Source organism: Limulus polyphemus, unplaced genomic scaffold, assembly GCF_000517525.1.
Source record: "Limulus polyphemus unplaced genomic scaffold, Limulus_polyphemus-2.1.2 Scaffold3236, whole genome shotgun sequence".
In the NCBI taxonomy this organism is placed as follows: Eukaryota; Metazoa; Arthropoda; class Merostomata; order Xiphosura; family Limulidae; genus Limulus; species Limulus polyphemus.
This window is the reverse complement of record NW_013668846.1, coordinates 100946-117681: the sequence shown is the minus strand read 5'-3', so window position 1 is coordinate 117681 and position 16736 is coordinate 100946. Positions and strand designations below refer to the sequence as shown.

General features: G+C 36.3%; 1 protein-coding gene across 1 annotated transcript in view; it reads left to right on the top strand.

Annotated features, from left to right (window-relative positions):
* Nucleotides 1-16736, top strand: part of LOC106468959 (protein Wnt-4-like) — a 36521-nt gene that overhangs the window by 10234 nt on the left and 9551 nt on the right. The window contains exons 2-3 of the mRNA XM_022397357.1: nt 9848-10104; nt 15518-15786. Coding sequence (XP_022253065.1) covers nt 9848-10104; nt 15518-15786 — 526 coding nt within the window. The remainder of the gene's footprint in view (nt 1-9847; nt 10105-15517; nt 15787-16736) is intronic.

Genomic DNA, 16736 nt, shown 5'->3' with positions numbered 1-16736 from the left:
TGGGCAACAGCACGCATATACAGAAACCCTCTCACGTAACAACATGTACAAAAACGTCTCTATTAATAAAAGTCACGTTTAAAAGACAACTGTACGTTTTAATACAATATAATGCTTTAAAGTTTACCTTTTCACGATATGAGTAAACAATCCTTTCACTCATACCATCAAGAAATGCTCAATGTAACATCACATCCTCACTTAAAACACTAGCGAAGGCCACAAGTGAATGTTTAGTTCAATATGGAACTAATAAGGCTAAGTAGATGTCATGGAATATTTAATTCGATGCAATAATTGTTCACTTCAAAATTTTCATGTAAGGCGGCTAAAAGGTTATCTTCCCTAATTCTGAACTGATAGATTAGAGCGAAGGTAGCTAGTCAACTGCACTCATCGCCAATTTACTGGATATTCTTTTCTGACCGAAGAGGACGATTTGACTGTTGCTCTTATATCCCCTAAGTGTGGAGGCGTATTTCGTGGCAAAAGCCGCGAACCATTAACCTTCGGGTTCACAGTCACAACCCACTAACCACAAGGCCACGCCTGACCATCTTGCTACAATAATTACACTAATTTGTTCATTTCAAAGTTAATAGTAATGTTGGAACTAAATATATACAAAATACATACATTTAAAATAGTGGTTATGCAGCAATCGGCTATTACGTTGGTCATACGCAGAATTTGAAGACGAAGTGAGAGGCGTAGAGTATCGGTACCAGAAAGTAGTTCCTTTATCAGCCAGAGCATCAGACTCGCCTATTTTTTATATACAATTAAATAAACCAACGCGAATTTTTACACCAGAAAAAAAGGAATGAAATATTTATAGAGATATTATAGCTTTTGTGTAAAAAATAGTTTATTCAATCCCCTTATCACGATTTTAATACTAATACTTATTTTTCGCTCAAAAGTTTGAACAATTTTGGGTTTGCGTAAGGATGATATTGATATTTTTGTTTTCATAAAACACAATGATAAAATTACGTTTTAAAACGTGTATCAGAAATAGAGCAATCCTTGATTGAAACAAGTTATCATTCGAGTAAGAGTATCTACTTAAATTTGTTAATTATTTCTAGGTTTGTGCTGCACACGTAAGGCAAAATTCCGATTACAAAAATTTCTGACGGTTGTGTTAGTTTCTTCCTATTTTTCTTAGAAGAGGGGATACAGGGCTTACCAAAATATCATAATCCTATTGATGTAGTAGACTGATTTCCAGAAGTTAAAAAAAAAAACGTGAAATACAAATAATGACAAAATGTTGCACGATTTATCACCAAATACCAAGACCCTATTTAGGTTTTGGGGGGGCCCTAAGCATAATTTTTTAAAGACCCCACCCTCCTCCTTCTGCATACGAGAAGTAAAAGCAAATTGCGTAAGCGAACGCAAAATGGGCAAGATTATAAAACGAAGGGATCTGGTGTTACACAAGCTTCCCCTAACAGAGTCGGGGGATAAGATCCCACAAGATAGGGGTCTTATATAAATTTTCTTTATTAATTATACAATTGTGAATAGTATTAATATTATGTTGTGTTCTAGTAATGTCCGTGTAACTTTGTGGTATAGAATATAGTGTATTATTAATATAGTTTTCTTTTCTTTCGCATTTTGCTATCTTTTTCCCACAAAGCTATACGTTTGTAAAAAAATAATTTTCCATCCATGTTTCGCGGGAGTGGGGCCCTTTAAAAGCGTTGTGTTCTAGGCAGCTGCCCAGTTCTGCTAATGGGATATACGGCAATGCATGATAAAAAACAAATACAAATTTAATTTCATCTTTAATGAGTGTCCAGAGAGAAAATCCTGAAACCCCGAAAACGTCGAATTGTAAACAATGATTAAGGAATATTCCAGTCGGGGCGTTGTCTCTCTTGACAACTACACACGACTCACCCTGTCTTTGTAAGACTATCTACCAGAGCATAAGGCAATAGTCCACTGACGTATCAGAGCTGTTTCCATATCTCAAGAAGCTTGGAGAGAGGTAACACGTCTTCATAGAACATATCAACTATATGCTCTTCCCCAAAGAGCATATTTTATCAGCCTTTAAAAGGTAATTATATGCAGAAGCACCTGCATATGGTCTAACATAAAGATGCAGAACATCATCCTCATAACTCCGGCAGGTCACAGCACACAGTATCATCCAGAAACACAAGTATGTCCACTTATGGGAATTCCTGTCCAGACCATCAAACTTCCACCACCGCATGATGTGCACGGGCTGTTTGAGTGTTACATGTTTCTTCCAGATGAATGTATGTCATGAGTCACATCGTAAGCTGAATCTTGACTTCCTGTAAAAATAACATGGATCAACAGATATGCTGTCCAAGAGACATGTTCACGGCACCACCCTGTTTGGGGGTCGATGCGCACGCCTTTGGTCGTATTACATAAAACACTATTTCACATATTCTCATGCGTGTGGTTGAAGCTGATACCAACCTCCTCCCGCCTTTACAGAGATTCAAAGACAGTTGGATAGGTGTAGAAGAACACAAGTAAAATGTAACGGTTATCTGCTGGGGTTATGACCCATGATCGACCTTATACTGGTGTTCGAGCATTATCTCCATGCAGTCGGCATTTTGTCAATAGACGGGAAATAACTCTTCTGTTTACAGTTAGCCATTCAGCCACGTGGGTCTGTGACTGCCCAGCTTAAAGCTCTACGTCTCAGGATATCTTCCAGACGATGACGGCTACACGTTTTGTGCAAATGACCTTTACACGGTTATTCTACGAAAGTCAAAGGTAAAATGAACAAGAGTCAGTATCCACGTGTCTTTCCACATACTGACACTAACTAGCAACACTGACCCATTTCGCACATTTCTTGTTACAAGTTGTATGGTGTACAAATGTATTTGTGGTCCGAATTTGGTGATTAAGTTGTGCCCCATTACGGACTAACCTATTTTTATGCTTATTGCCTAGATTCTTGAAACAAGAGTAGTTATAATACCACATTAGTCTTACATACTAGTATTGGTAAAGTGATTATTCATTTAAGTACTGATTACGTAGAAATCATTCCTATTGGCTACGGAACAAAGAAAGATGGCAGTATTTACGATACAAAAAAGAATTTTGTTGGACTGAAGGAAAGAAAACAAAAGACTCGTGCAAATATGTTTCAAAAAGCCTTTGAAATAATAAATCCTTATATATATGTATATATTCTAACACCAAATACATGTTTGGAAACTTTTCCACGTGATTTATATTGTATTAGTTTAATAAAGTTTACGTTTCTAGGAAATAAGTTTTACTGATTCTAATCTATAGCGAATACATGCAACAGTTTTAAACTAAAACTGGCCATTACCCTAACCTTCTAAGCCCCGAGACACGTGCGACACAAACAAGAGCTAAACGATACCTAATGGACAAACAGTGGGCTAAGAACCAGGTCGGAGATTCCTATGGCTCAGCTATAGCTGACTCCCATTTTGAACTGCGGACCAGGGCAAGGCAACTAGACTGAAGCCTACGCCGCCCGAAGCGGCTATTCTTTACAAAACAGCGGGGTTGACTATTATCATTATTATAATGCATCACAATTGAAAGTGCGAAGCCTGTTCGGTGGCGCATATCTTGAACTCCAGACTCTCGTATTGCCAGTTCGACACCCTAACTACTAGGCTACGCTTGGGTGCCAAACAGCTTATCTAAATTATATACAAAACCTAAAACGAGGGCATATGCGAAATTAAAATTAACACATATTTCCTTATTTGTCTACCTATTCATCCACATTTACCACCAGTTGCTCATACAAAAGACATACTGATATATTGAGATCAAGACAAACACTTTTGAAATTTTTGCTGACTGAAAGCACACAGGAGCTCAAAAACTTACAAAACGAATACGAATGCCAATAAACATTGCATTGCGAATGCATTAACCCGACTTAGGTTTGTAATATGTCCAGCAACAGTTAGGTTTGTTTGTTTGTTTTTGAATTTCGTGCAAAGCTACACGAGGCCTATCTGCGCTAGCCGTCCCTAATTTAGCAGTGTAAGACTAGAGGGAAGGCAGCTAGTCATCACCACCCACCGCCAACTCTTGGGCTACTCTTTTACCAACGAATAGTGGGATTGACTGTCACATTATAACGCCCCCACGGCTGAAAGGGCGAGCATTGTTTTGGTGGGACGGGGATTCGAACCTGCGACCCGCAGATTGCGAGTCGAGCTCCCTAACCACCTGTTCATGCCGGGCTGCAACAGTTAGGCAATATTACACAATCACAGCGAACTAATAAACGTATATTTAGTATTTTTTAACACACAAGACTATATTTAATTTTCAAATCCAAATGGGTTATCTGTGCCACGGGGAGAGGGGGGAGGAGGCTACTGTTGAGGCTTATTGTGCCATGGGCAGGCTACTGTTGAATTATCTCTATTTAACCCATTTTCATTACGAGCGATTTTGCAATACCATCGGTAAATCTTTCCAAACCTAAACTAGTTAATGGTAGTTACTCAAATGTATTAAAACTTTTTGTAACTAGTTCGTTTTAGAGAAATGAAGATCTGGTAATATACCAGAGCTCTAACGTTACTATATGTCCTGGGGTAGTTTTAGCTTAGGTTTTATGTATGCTCAACGCTAATAAGTCATACACTTCTTCATCATTATTAGTATAAATTAATTACAATGTTTCCGATTTTAATGAATTAATCTTCAACGTTATAAAGTCAGTTAATAACTTTCTAGTATAATTAAAACAAACTACTTACAGTTACCCGAATAATTCAAAGTTGCTTTTCCAGCGAACGTCTAAAGTTGGACTAATATATGAAAGTTGTTTAATTCAATGGAAAAGCAAGATACAGATAAAAAAAATTCGAGTTAACGCATACTTTACTGACTCGGGTTAATGATGTTAACTTAAAAGTAGGTAAACTGATCAGAAGTTTGTAAAAATAAAGTAGGGAAAAGATCTGACACTAATCACCTTATTACATTCGAAATATTGTTTCCTAACATGTTTCACCAGATGACAGTAGCAGTCTAAACAAGAACAGCCAGACCTACAAATGGCAGACATTTTGTTTATAGGACAGTTTTAAACTGCGCTGGGGTGTTTCATTCACGAGTACTATACAGGAAATTACACGGCTGCGTGTTAACCCTAAATTCCTAATGTTATATAAGCATGGCGACGTTAATTGGAGTTGCTAGGAAAAACTTGTACTTGTCCTAATTTTAGTCTTCATATTTTGAGTATCTTCAAAATGTCAAAACCTTTCTAGAAATACATGATCACATGTAGGAAAAATAGTATGTCAATTTTGAGTGCTTCAGATATCTGAATTAATAATTACTAAAATCTACTCCTTTTATTAATTAAGAAATAAGGATATTGACACTTATGACACACTACATTTCAATACAGTTTGAATACGTTATAATAAATCGATTTTGGAACATCATCACAGCGTTTCAGTCCATGTCGCCGCGTTCAGTGCTCAATCTAACGATAGGGCATCTTGACAATAGTTCTGCATCGTAATTTCCATTGCAAAAGGCCCCGTCGAAAGACTGTCACGACCAAAGCACATCACTTCTTCCTGATTACTTTCCATAATACATCTAGCGTATGAGAACATTGTTTTCTCTGCGCCTGTTTTAGCACTCCAATCGCATAGAACTCCATAGATGACTTGACTGATGTGTATTTGTACGGAATAATGTAAATTATCATTTAATTCACCAGCTGCTTAAAGTCTGCTAGGTTGAATGGATATGGTGTGGAAGCAACTTGTGTTAGACATGATTTTGCTTAGCTTTTCCAGACGGAGATCCTACTTGATTATGTTGCGTACTGTTACCTTGGGCATGTGGATGGCTTTAGCCAATGACCTTTGTGTTTCATAGATTTTTACCTGTTACAAAACGCAGCACTTTACTTTTCACGGTTAGTGTAGGACTTGTTACAAGTGTCTTTCCGGATGATCCTGGTGCCCATAGTTGATTCAAATTTCTTTGTTTTCCATACCATTAAGTGCAAGAGATTTCCCCGTTTTGAAAATTATAAATACTCAATCTGAGTATCCAAGTAGTTTGTGACGAAAATGGTTGTTACATAATCTTCCCCAAAACGATAATTTTTGGTAGCTATACACTACTTAAGGAAAAGCCAAACAATATCAACATGTAATTGTGCTATACGCTGTCCATTACGACTTTATATTGACTGTGGTTGTCATGTGATTTGCTGATTTGTATATTCAAAATCGTTTTAATATAACATACTCAACTTTTTGTACCAGTTCAACTGTGGTTTATTCATTGCATTTAATAGTATTGTATCAGTTATCAATAAACATAACCAATGCTCTATTTCCTGTCAAGTGGGATTTCAAGTCTATTATATTTATATATGCATAACAATTGATTTACATAATACAATTACTACCATATTAGAAAAGACCATTTTCGACAGGTGTTGAATGTTCAGTACAAATGCTGACATGTTTGAAACTTTTTTCCCATATTACCTAATTTCAACGAAATTAACACAGAATGTTTCCTTCACGTATTCATGTCCCCTACTGGGACAGTGGTAAGTCTACGGATTTCAACTCTAAAACCAGGAATTCGATTCCCCTCGGTGGGAACAGCAGATAAACCGATATGGCTTTGATATACGAAAAACACACAAACACACTCACGTATTATTACACATCCACTACTAGGGTTAACTCGGAAAACTTTCTGAGCAGTTAGTATTCACTAGAAAACCACTATTAAGCCTAACTCAAAAAATTTTCAGAATGGCTGGTATTCAATAAACATGTGCTGCTAAGGCTAACTCAAAAAAGTTCAAAATATCTGATATTCACTAGACATCTACCGCTAAGGTTAGCTTCTGAAAGTTTTTTCTCAGTTAGCCTTAGTAATGGATGTTTTGTGAATACCCACTGCCATGAAAGTTAGTATAAATGGTATTACGTCAATTAATTATCAAAATATGTCCTGAAACTTTCCATAGTTAGGCTTAGTGGTGAATGTCTTCTTAGTGTCAGCTGTCCCGAACGCTATCTGAATATTATCCTTAGCACACACACACACATATACATTAAAAATATAAATTTACTGAAGTTCTTACAAAAGTTCAAAAAATAAATACATTGAAAAAACTGGAAAAAGTGCTGAAACAAATTATCTGTGTGTGTATATATTATATTTATAAATACTGATGTTTATTAAAATCAGAAATAATATATTTGATTTATAATAACGACTGTGAAGAGATACCAAGATATATATTTGCATCCGAAAATAAAAACATATAAACCTTAAGCCTAACATATAAGCCTTAAGCCTAACAATTCCTCCATATTACCAGATTTACATTTCTACTAAATTACATCTGAATAACTATAATCTTATGGCAAGATTATACGTTGTCTAAAAGAGTAAAATAAGCCTTGAAGTTACAGACTGTCTGCTGATGATTAGCCGAAAGCTCTTTGGTTTGTTTCGAAATCTTGCGCAAAGCTCTCCAGGACTGTCTGCGCTAGCTGTTCCTAATTTAGCAGTATTGGCTAGAGGGAAGGAAGCTAGGCAACGCCACCCACCGCCAACGCTTGGGCTATTTTTTTTACCATCGAATAGTGGTATTGATTGTCACATTATAACACCCCCACGGCTGAAAGGGCGAGCATATTCGGTGACAATAATTCGAACCTGCGACCCGCAGATTGCGAGTAGAGCGCGCGCCTCGCCAGGCCATTAGCTGAGAGATAAACAAATATTTATTTTTCTGTATAAAAATTTCCCTTCTACCACATTGACAAGCATCTTACAGAAATCAATAGCGCCACCTGATGAGCGCCAAGACCGAAGAAGTTGTTTAAATTCCTTATATATTGTTTGTAGAAGAATTGAGACATCAATGGAATTATCAGGAGTTGTACTCTCTCCCGGGGTCTTTTGATCTGCCGACAGATTCTAAGAGCTAGAAACACGTGCGATCTGTGCGAGAACGTTTATGTTTGGTGAAAATATTAGATCTAAAAATGAAGATTGAGTTGTTTTAAATAGAATAAACACAGAAAAGTCTGTCACTTTTTTTTATGCGAGCATTGTGTTGAACATATACTAAAGATCACGTAACATTTAGTATATCTTTATAAGCACTTTTTATATTTATAATTACAGGAACGTTGTCACTCTTATACAGTCGTTCAAAATATTAATTATATTATTTTTAATACAAGTGTGTTGTGGTATGAAACACACCGATATCACAGCTTTAATTGGTCTATTCCATGAGTAGTAACTACAAAGTCGAACCGTTTCATTCTATTCTACACGAACGTCAACATTGGTTGTATAAATAAATACACACTGTATATCTTTCCACTGTAACAGTTTTAAGTGTATTATAAGCTGCGTTTTTTAAACATCCGACGTAACACATTTATCTGACGTCAATGTTCTTTATGATCTCCTAAACAAATAGCTGGTTTTTACTAAATATCTAGTGTTTATTTATAGTGACAGTATTCTCTCAGCTACTGTATATAACGCAATCGTATTTATGCTACAAGGCATACATACATACATACATACACATGTAACACATCGTAGTTAAGCTACACCACAAATAATGCAGTGCATTTAAGCTACAGTACATACATACAACATCGTATGTAAGCTACAGTTCGTACACAAGACATTGTATGTAAGCTACAGTACGTACATAAGACATCGTATGCAAGCTACAGTACGTACACAAGACATCGTATGTAAGCTACAGTACGTACATAAGACATCGTATGTAAGCTACAGTACGTACATAAGACATCGTATGTAAGCTACAGTACGTACACAAGACATCGTATGTAAGCTACAGTACGTACATAAGACATCGTATGCAAGCTACAGTACGTACACAAGACATCGTATGTAAGCTACAGTACGTACACAAGACATCGTATGTAAGCTACAGTACATACATAAGGCATTATATGCTCCCGTACAGCAGAGATTTAAGAATTTGCTCTAATCTCTTATTGTGATGCCTTCTCTAATCCATAGTAATCAACTTATTGTGATACCTTTTTCTAAACCATGGTACATAACTTATTGTGGTAGCTTCTCTAAACCATGGTACATAACTTATTGTGGTAGCTTCTCTAAACCATGGTACATAACTTATTGTGGTAGCTTTTCTAATCCATAGTACTCAACTTATTGTGATGTCTTCTCTAATCCATAGTACTCAACTTATTGTGATGTCTTCTCTAATCCATAGTACTCAACTTATTGTGATACCTTTTTCTAAACCATGGTACATAACGTATCGTGGTGGCTTTTTTAACCCACAGTACACAACTTATTGTGCAATCTTCTCTAACCCATAGTACAACATGTGGTATCGTTTCTAATCCAGGATACAAAACATTGTGGCATCGTATCTAAGTTACTGCAAAAAAACACGTTTCCCAGAAGTTGCTATACACAACCACTGTGGTTTGTTTTGAATAAAGTATATAGAACACATTGTGATATCTTCTTTAAGCATAACATTGAAGTATATCTAAACTACTATACAATACCAATGCGGAATGTTCTCTAAGCTACTACGTATATAACATTGCGTTCAAAGCTGATTTATTTAGGCCAGCTTTCACTATATTATTACACAATGTTTATCCAAATGTATTGGCCACAACACACAATAGAATACACTTTTACAAAGCTGTAATATATTAAGAACAATCACATACGACTTCGAAAATTTGATATTAAAGATAAATATGCTAACTCCGATGTATTTTTTTTCTTCCCCTAGGCTTTTGGGCATGCCTAGCACGTACCAGAGTACAATGGAGCTGAATCCCACATCTTACGCCAACCAATGTAAGCAACTCTATTATCTTGTGGAACGCCAAAGAGAGCTGTGTAGTCTCAGCTACAATATCCTACATACTGTAAGTCGAGGCGCCAAGATTGGAATAGAAGAGTGCCAACACCAGTTTCAGATGAGTCGGTGGAACTGTACAACGTTTAACAATATCTCTTCCGTGTTTGGTGGAATTTTAGCCATTAGTAAGTAAATAAAAATGCATAAACTTCTAATGCTATTGCACCAATGTAAAACATAGTAAAGGAAGAAAACAATTAATTGTGTTATGTATACCAAAACGTTTTGTTATAAACTAGAAATGAATTTACAGTATCATAACCGAAACATTAGCGGGCTTCTCGTTAACGCTTAAACATATTGAATATTTTCCCTATTGCAATGGTCTTTGAACTGACGGTACATTGTCTAACAACACAGACTAGGCAGACAATCGACAAACGGAAGATTCACAGTCCAATAACACAGACTAGGCAGACAATCGACAAACGGAAGATTCACAGTCCAACAATCCAGATTAGGTAAACAATCGACAAACGGAAAATTCACAGTCCAACAATTCAGACTAGGCAGACAATCGAGAAACTGAACAATTACAATCCAGGATAGACAAAAAATGACACACGGAACAATCACAGTTCAATAATCCAGGATAGGCAGACAATCGGCAAAGGGAACAATGACTGACAAGCAAGTCAGAATAAACAGTCATCGTCCACACATTTAAGGTTAAACCAATCATCCTCTACTGAAAACCACGGAAAAATTTAGATTCTGTATAACTTCAATCCACGAATAAAATAGTCATCGCCTGTCAATTCATGGATAGAATAGTCATCGTATAAGTAACTGATGGATAAAACGGTCATCGTTTAACAAGTGATGCGTCCAGATGAGCTATAGTTTACCAACAACGCACTGATAAAACATTTACCACTGTAATCTACTATAGAAACAAGCAACGCGCGACACATCAGACACATGGAACCCACGGGTTGAATAATAGTATCTATTTAAATAACCACCAGTTACCCGGCCTTTCGTTACTGAACTGTTCTTTTGAGGATATTTGATTCATCCCAGCACACTAACTAATGTGAAGGTCAACACTAAAACTGAATTTGTGTAGCTCAATTTTGAATATGCTTTATGTCAATATTTACATGAGAAATGATCAAGATTGAGCGTCTTTAACTCCTGTTGCATAATATACTGTTCAAGCATATATTTATTGGTTGAAATTGACGATTAAAAATAACCATTTAAGTTTAAAATAAAAACCACAATGTCTACGATACATACATATATATCTACATTCGGTTTTCTACTAATTTTGGTTGTGCATGTGTAGGAAAAAGTCATAAAAAGGTAGTAAGGCGAATTATTGGATAGTAAAAAAAATATATATTCTGGAACAGAGGCTGTGTACATACGTATTAATTCCAGACACTGTATTTTATCTTCGCAGAATAATGTTAAAGGCAAAAATGTAAACTTTAACAATAAAAAAGAAAAGCAATTTAAACAAAAAAAATTTTCTGTCGCAACCCAGTAAGTAACTTGTGTAAACAGATTAGCAAAGACAGGACAACAGTTAATCGGACTTGTGTATATTTCAAGGCGGGTCATAAAATGGAAGCCACAGAAACACTGCACAAAACAAAAGACTAGTGTAATTTATGATATAATAATTATGACAAGACAATGCCACGCTTAACGAAATAATATCACGTTCGCTATTTAGTTTGATGCAAATCAGGTTTCAGATGATCCATCATGTGATATGAATGGTATAGTTTGTTTTGAATTTCGCTCAAAGATACACGAGGGCTATCTGTGTTAGCCGTCCCTAAGTTAGCAGTGAAAGACTAGAGGAAAGGCAGCTAGTCATCACCACACACCAGTGTTCCCTCTAAGCTGCACGGCTGCACAAGAAACAATCAAATGCCGCGCATTTATTTATTCCAGCAGCGCACATCCTTAGTAATGGTAAGGAGTCTCCACACGTTGACGGCCTTAATGATCCTGGCAATCGATAGGCTTAAAACTCAAATAGCCAACTGGTAGCGCTGAAAACTGGCCTAATTACTCAATATGGTTCAGGTTCTAAAAATACCCCCCCCCCCAAAAAAAAAACAACTGGTGGCATTGCCTTGATACTGGTGCACACAAAAAAATTCATTCCGCACATGGATTGAAAAAATTAGAGGGAGCATTGCTACCCTTCGCCAACTCTTGGGCTACTTTTTTACCAACGAATAGTGGGATTGACTGCCACATTATAACACCCCCACGGCTGAAAGGGCGAGCATGTTTGGTGGGACGGGGATTAGAACCTACAACCCAAAATTGCGAGTCGAGCGCCCAAACCATCTAGCCATTGAACTGAATGGAAATGATTGGTCATTTATTCTACGGTCTTATATGAACATTTGTCACATAATTGATTAAATATTAGTGATTTGGCGTTGGAATAGATGTGATATAACAAGTTCTTACTAACCTCTGTTTCGTACACCGTACGTGGATTAACATAGATCAGAACTAACAAATACAACCAGATGGAGAACTTGATGATGGTCAAGTTTTTTTTTTTTGTCTCGTTTGTTCTGGTAATGTTGCAAAGATTGTTACACGCGAAGATCATATTGTGAACTGTTAAAGTTAGCAGACTGTCGCAACTTACAGTAAGATGTAGTCGTAGGATGCATCATGTAGGAAATGCAAATGTACCAACAAAGCCTAAAATATATCAGGGGTATATTTGGTGAAAAAACTGTTAATACAGTGATGGCTTCCTACGCTAAAGTCAATATATATTGTTCTGTGAAAATTGCTAATACAGTGATGGCTTCCTATACTAAAGTCAATAGAGATTGTTCTGTGAGACTGCTAATACAGCGATGGATCCCTACGCTAAAGTCAACGCGTACTGTGCTGTGAAAACTGCAGAACATGGAAAAGGACCTTCTGATAAAATTAACAGTCAGATTCTGCAAGAACTATAAACACGTTCAGATTTTTCACGAAAAGTCATAACGCAATACATAAAAGAAAGACTACAACACGTAGTTTTGAGACTAAAAGACGTAGATTGAGGATGCATATTCGTTTAACATCAATGTTTTTCCCTTTTCTTCAGTTTGTTTGTATTTTTGTTAACAAACATAATAATAAAACATTTTCATTGTGGTAAACAATATAATAATTTGATCTAAGAAAGAGTGTATTAGTCTTCCAGATTTGTAAACTTCCTTACGTGATAGAAAAAAAAGAATATTATTTTCGAAATCTGTTATTAAAATCAAAACAACTTTTATGAAGTTTAAAATCGCAGGTCTGTGTTATCAATAAGCCTAGCGTGACTACGTAGAAATGGGAAAACACCTGAAAAAAATAAAGTAAACAACATACGTAACAAACAATGGAATATCAAACTAACCAATAGGAATAACCACACCAACAGTGTAGATTTAAGCCTAACGCCCACTCAGCATCACAGGTGTTACTTTTTCGTTTTTCAGAACAAGTTACTATTGCAAAACCCTCGGTGATTTTCAGCGCCCCTATAAAAATATGAAACAAATATTGATCTGTTTAGATCTGATTCACGTAAGTTTTGAAAAGGTGATTTTTACAAACTACATTCATTTTCATTTACACGTAACGCAAAAATCTGAAAGAACAATCACCACCAAGTCATATGTTGGAACACATTTGTTCATCAATGAGTATGGTTTGATGGCAAACAGTCGTAATTTATACATTACTTAACTATTTTTAAAACATCTAAATGATGTCATAACAAAACCATTTAATAATGGCCTACTTCTAAAGAATGTGAGAAATAAAAAAAAAATTTAAGACGCAACTGTAAAATAATAAGAAATACAATGACAATTGAAGTTATGATAAAAAATGAAAGACAAATCATACAAAACAATTATAAATGAGAGGATGCAGACATGATCGCTTTGACACACTGGGCAAACATAGAAGAAAAATTGTATTACTGCCAGCTCTATCACAATCAAGCCTACGGCGTAGAGTGATTACCGCGCCCCCAAGTGTGAACACTGAAATTTTTAAGACTACAGCCGTCATCAAGACAGTTCATCACTGTTAGGGTTAACCTTCGTAACACGCAGAAGTTTTCCTTGTGATACACAAGTAGCGGACTGCTGGTAAACTAATCAACTTCCAGCTTCGTGCCTCAACTTCAAAAAGTACACTATCAGTATAGTCTATCTCATTCACTCTTTCAGTGTCACTGTCATTGGGTTAGAGAGTAGTTATAGTGATTGGTTGAAAAACTTCATCGTTAAATGATTAAGGTTATGCAGAAAAAACTTGACACCTAGGGTGAAACAAATATCACACTTATCCAGACAGCATCAAAATTGTATGGAAGTTATCACTAAGTGGGGACTCGATCAAATATAGGACCCCAATAAAATCCAATCGAAGATCTGCGTGTATCCTCTGGATCAAAATATTAGTATTTAGAAATACTGTCCAACATCTAAGCGGGCTTTCGTGAATAAATTAGAACAGGAAGGAATGCTTTTAAGCCTGTTCGGCCCGAAGGAGTGCCACTTAATGTTAATCGTTATTATTAAAAATGCAGGCATTTTCTATCATATATGGATACACACAGTCTCTGTGTTTGTAACTGTACACATTTTTTCATCGAGCAAACAGGGGGTAACAAGAAAACCTAAACCATTGACGTTTTGTATACCATTCAATGATCGTATGGATATTTTAGCAACATGATACGCGAGATGAATAAGTTAATATACAGTCTCTGTGTTTGTAACTGTACACATTTTTTCATCGAGCAAACAGGGGGTAACAAGAAAACCTACACCCTTGACGTTTTATATACCATTCAATGATCGTATGGATATTTTAGCAACATGATACGCGAGATGAATAAGTTAATATACAGTATTTGGCATGTTCAACCACAACAGCACAATAAACATCAAATGGGCTAAATCAACAGGCCAGAGACATCATTTATAATTTCGACATGTTGATCAGAGGAAGGACAATCAGTCAATAGCACCTACCACCTACATAAACAGAATGGCGGAATTGACTGTCACTTTTATAATGCGCTCACAGCTGAAGGGTGCGAAGGGTGTTCAGCGACATGAAACCTTGGGCCTTTTGATCCGTAGTTAAGCACGTTAATAACTTTGGCCACGCACAGCCCCTGTAATATACGTTAACGAACAAAGAACGTTGCGTTTTAGTCTGTTTAATTGACTGAATTGAAGAATCTTGAAAGGTGTGGAAATGTTGTACTAGACATATTCCGTTTTAACATTAAACGTAAAATAACTATTGTGTTATCTACAAGTCTAGACTTTTTTCTTTTTCCTAAATAGTTGTCTTTTTACATCTTTTATACATTTACCATACAAAAATGGCGTTTTGGCTGTTTTAAATCAAGGGACATTTAATCTTTTATTTATTGAAATATATATATCAATGCTTGAAAGAAAACGTTAAGAGAGAAAATGTATCTTTATTCCCATCTTACAAATTTCAGATATCACCGTGTTTACTGTTTTGTTTTATATTTGACAGAAAGCCGAGAAAAGGCATACGTCTACGCAATCTCTTCAGCAGGTGTAGCGTACAGCATTACTCGAGGCTGCAGCACGGGGGAGCTAACGGTTTGTGGCTGTGACAATCGAATACGAATACAGAACACAAGAGGGCGCTGGGAATGGGGAGGCTGCTCGGAAGATATTGGGTTTGGGTCGAAGTTCAGTAGAGATTTTGTTGATTCTGGAGAAGATACATCTACAGAAGAAGGTTTAATGAATCTCCATAACAACAGAGCAGGAAGAATGGTAGGTTTGAAAATTTGTTTGTTTGTTTGTCTTTGAATTTCGCGCAAAGCTAGACGAGGGCTATCTGCGTTAGCTGTCCCTAATTTAGCAGTGAAAGACTAGAGGGAAGGCAGCTAGTCATCACTACCCACCGCCCACTCTTTTACAAACAAATAGTGGAATTGACCGTCATATTATAACGCCCACACGGCTGAAAGAGCGAGCATGTTTGGTGGGACGGGGATTTGAACCCTAACCACCTGGCCATGCCGGACCGGTTCGAAAATATAACATTTTATTCTGCTAAGTCACTATATAAAACTTTCGGGAATACTCAACAAAGCAGCTAATACGTTGTTTAATATACATAACCCTTCAAACTTAGTTTCCCGGAAAATGACTAATTCTGCCTCTTAAACTTATATTTTTCACAGTTACTAAGTACAAGAAAACTTCACGGCTGAACATTTATTAATTTAAAAAATAGAACAATAATGTTAAGTGGAAAACTCAGTCGAAAGTATTTTATATTATTGTTCATTGTTACAATAAAAAGAGAAATATGATTAGAGAAAACGTAAGATGATAATCTCAACAGTGGTTAAACAGAACGATAAATATGAAACTGAAAAGTTTTATAATTTCTTTGTCTACTGTAACCTTCGTACATTAAGGACAACACGAAACTCATTTTTGTTAAGCTTTTATTTTTGTTTTTGTAGCCGCGCCATAGCGACTCATAAATGGCTCTGAGTTTTTGTTTGTTTTGTTTCTTTTTAAAGCACCAACTTTTATCTCATAGTCCCAACATCTCTGGACAGATTTGAGATCTTATTACAGTTTTGGGCTCTGGAAGTCAAACTCTTTCGATTGATGTATTTGACCAGACCCAAGGTCTCATGAATTAATTTACTCGAATCCTGTCTAAAATAATTTCAATTTGAAGGTAATCTGGTAGAGATCCTGATGAG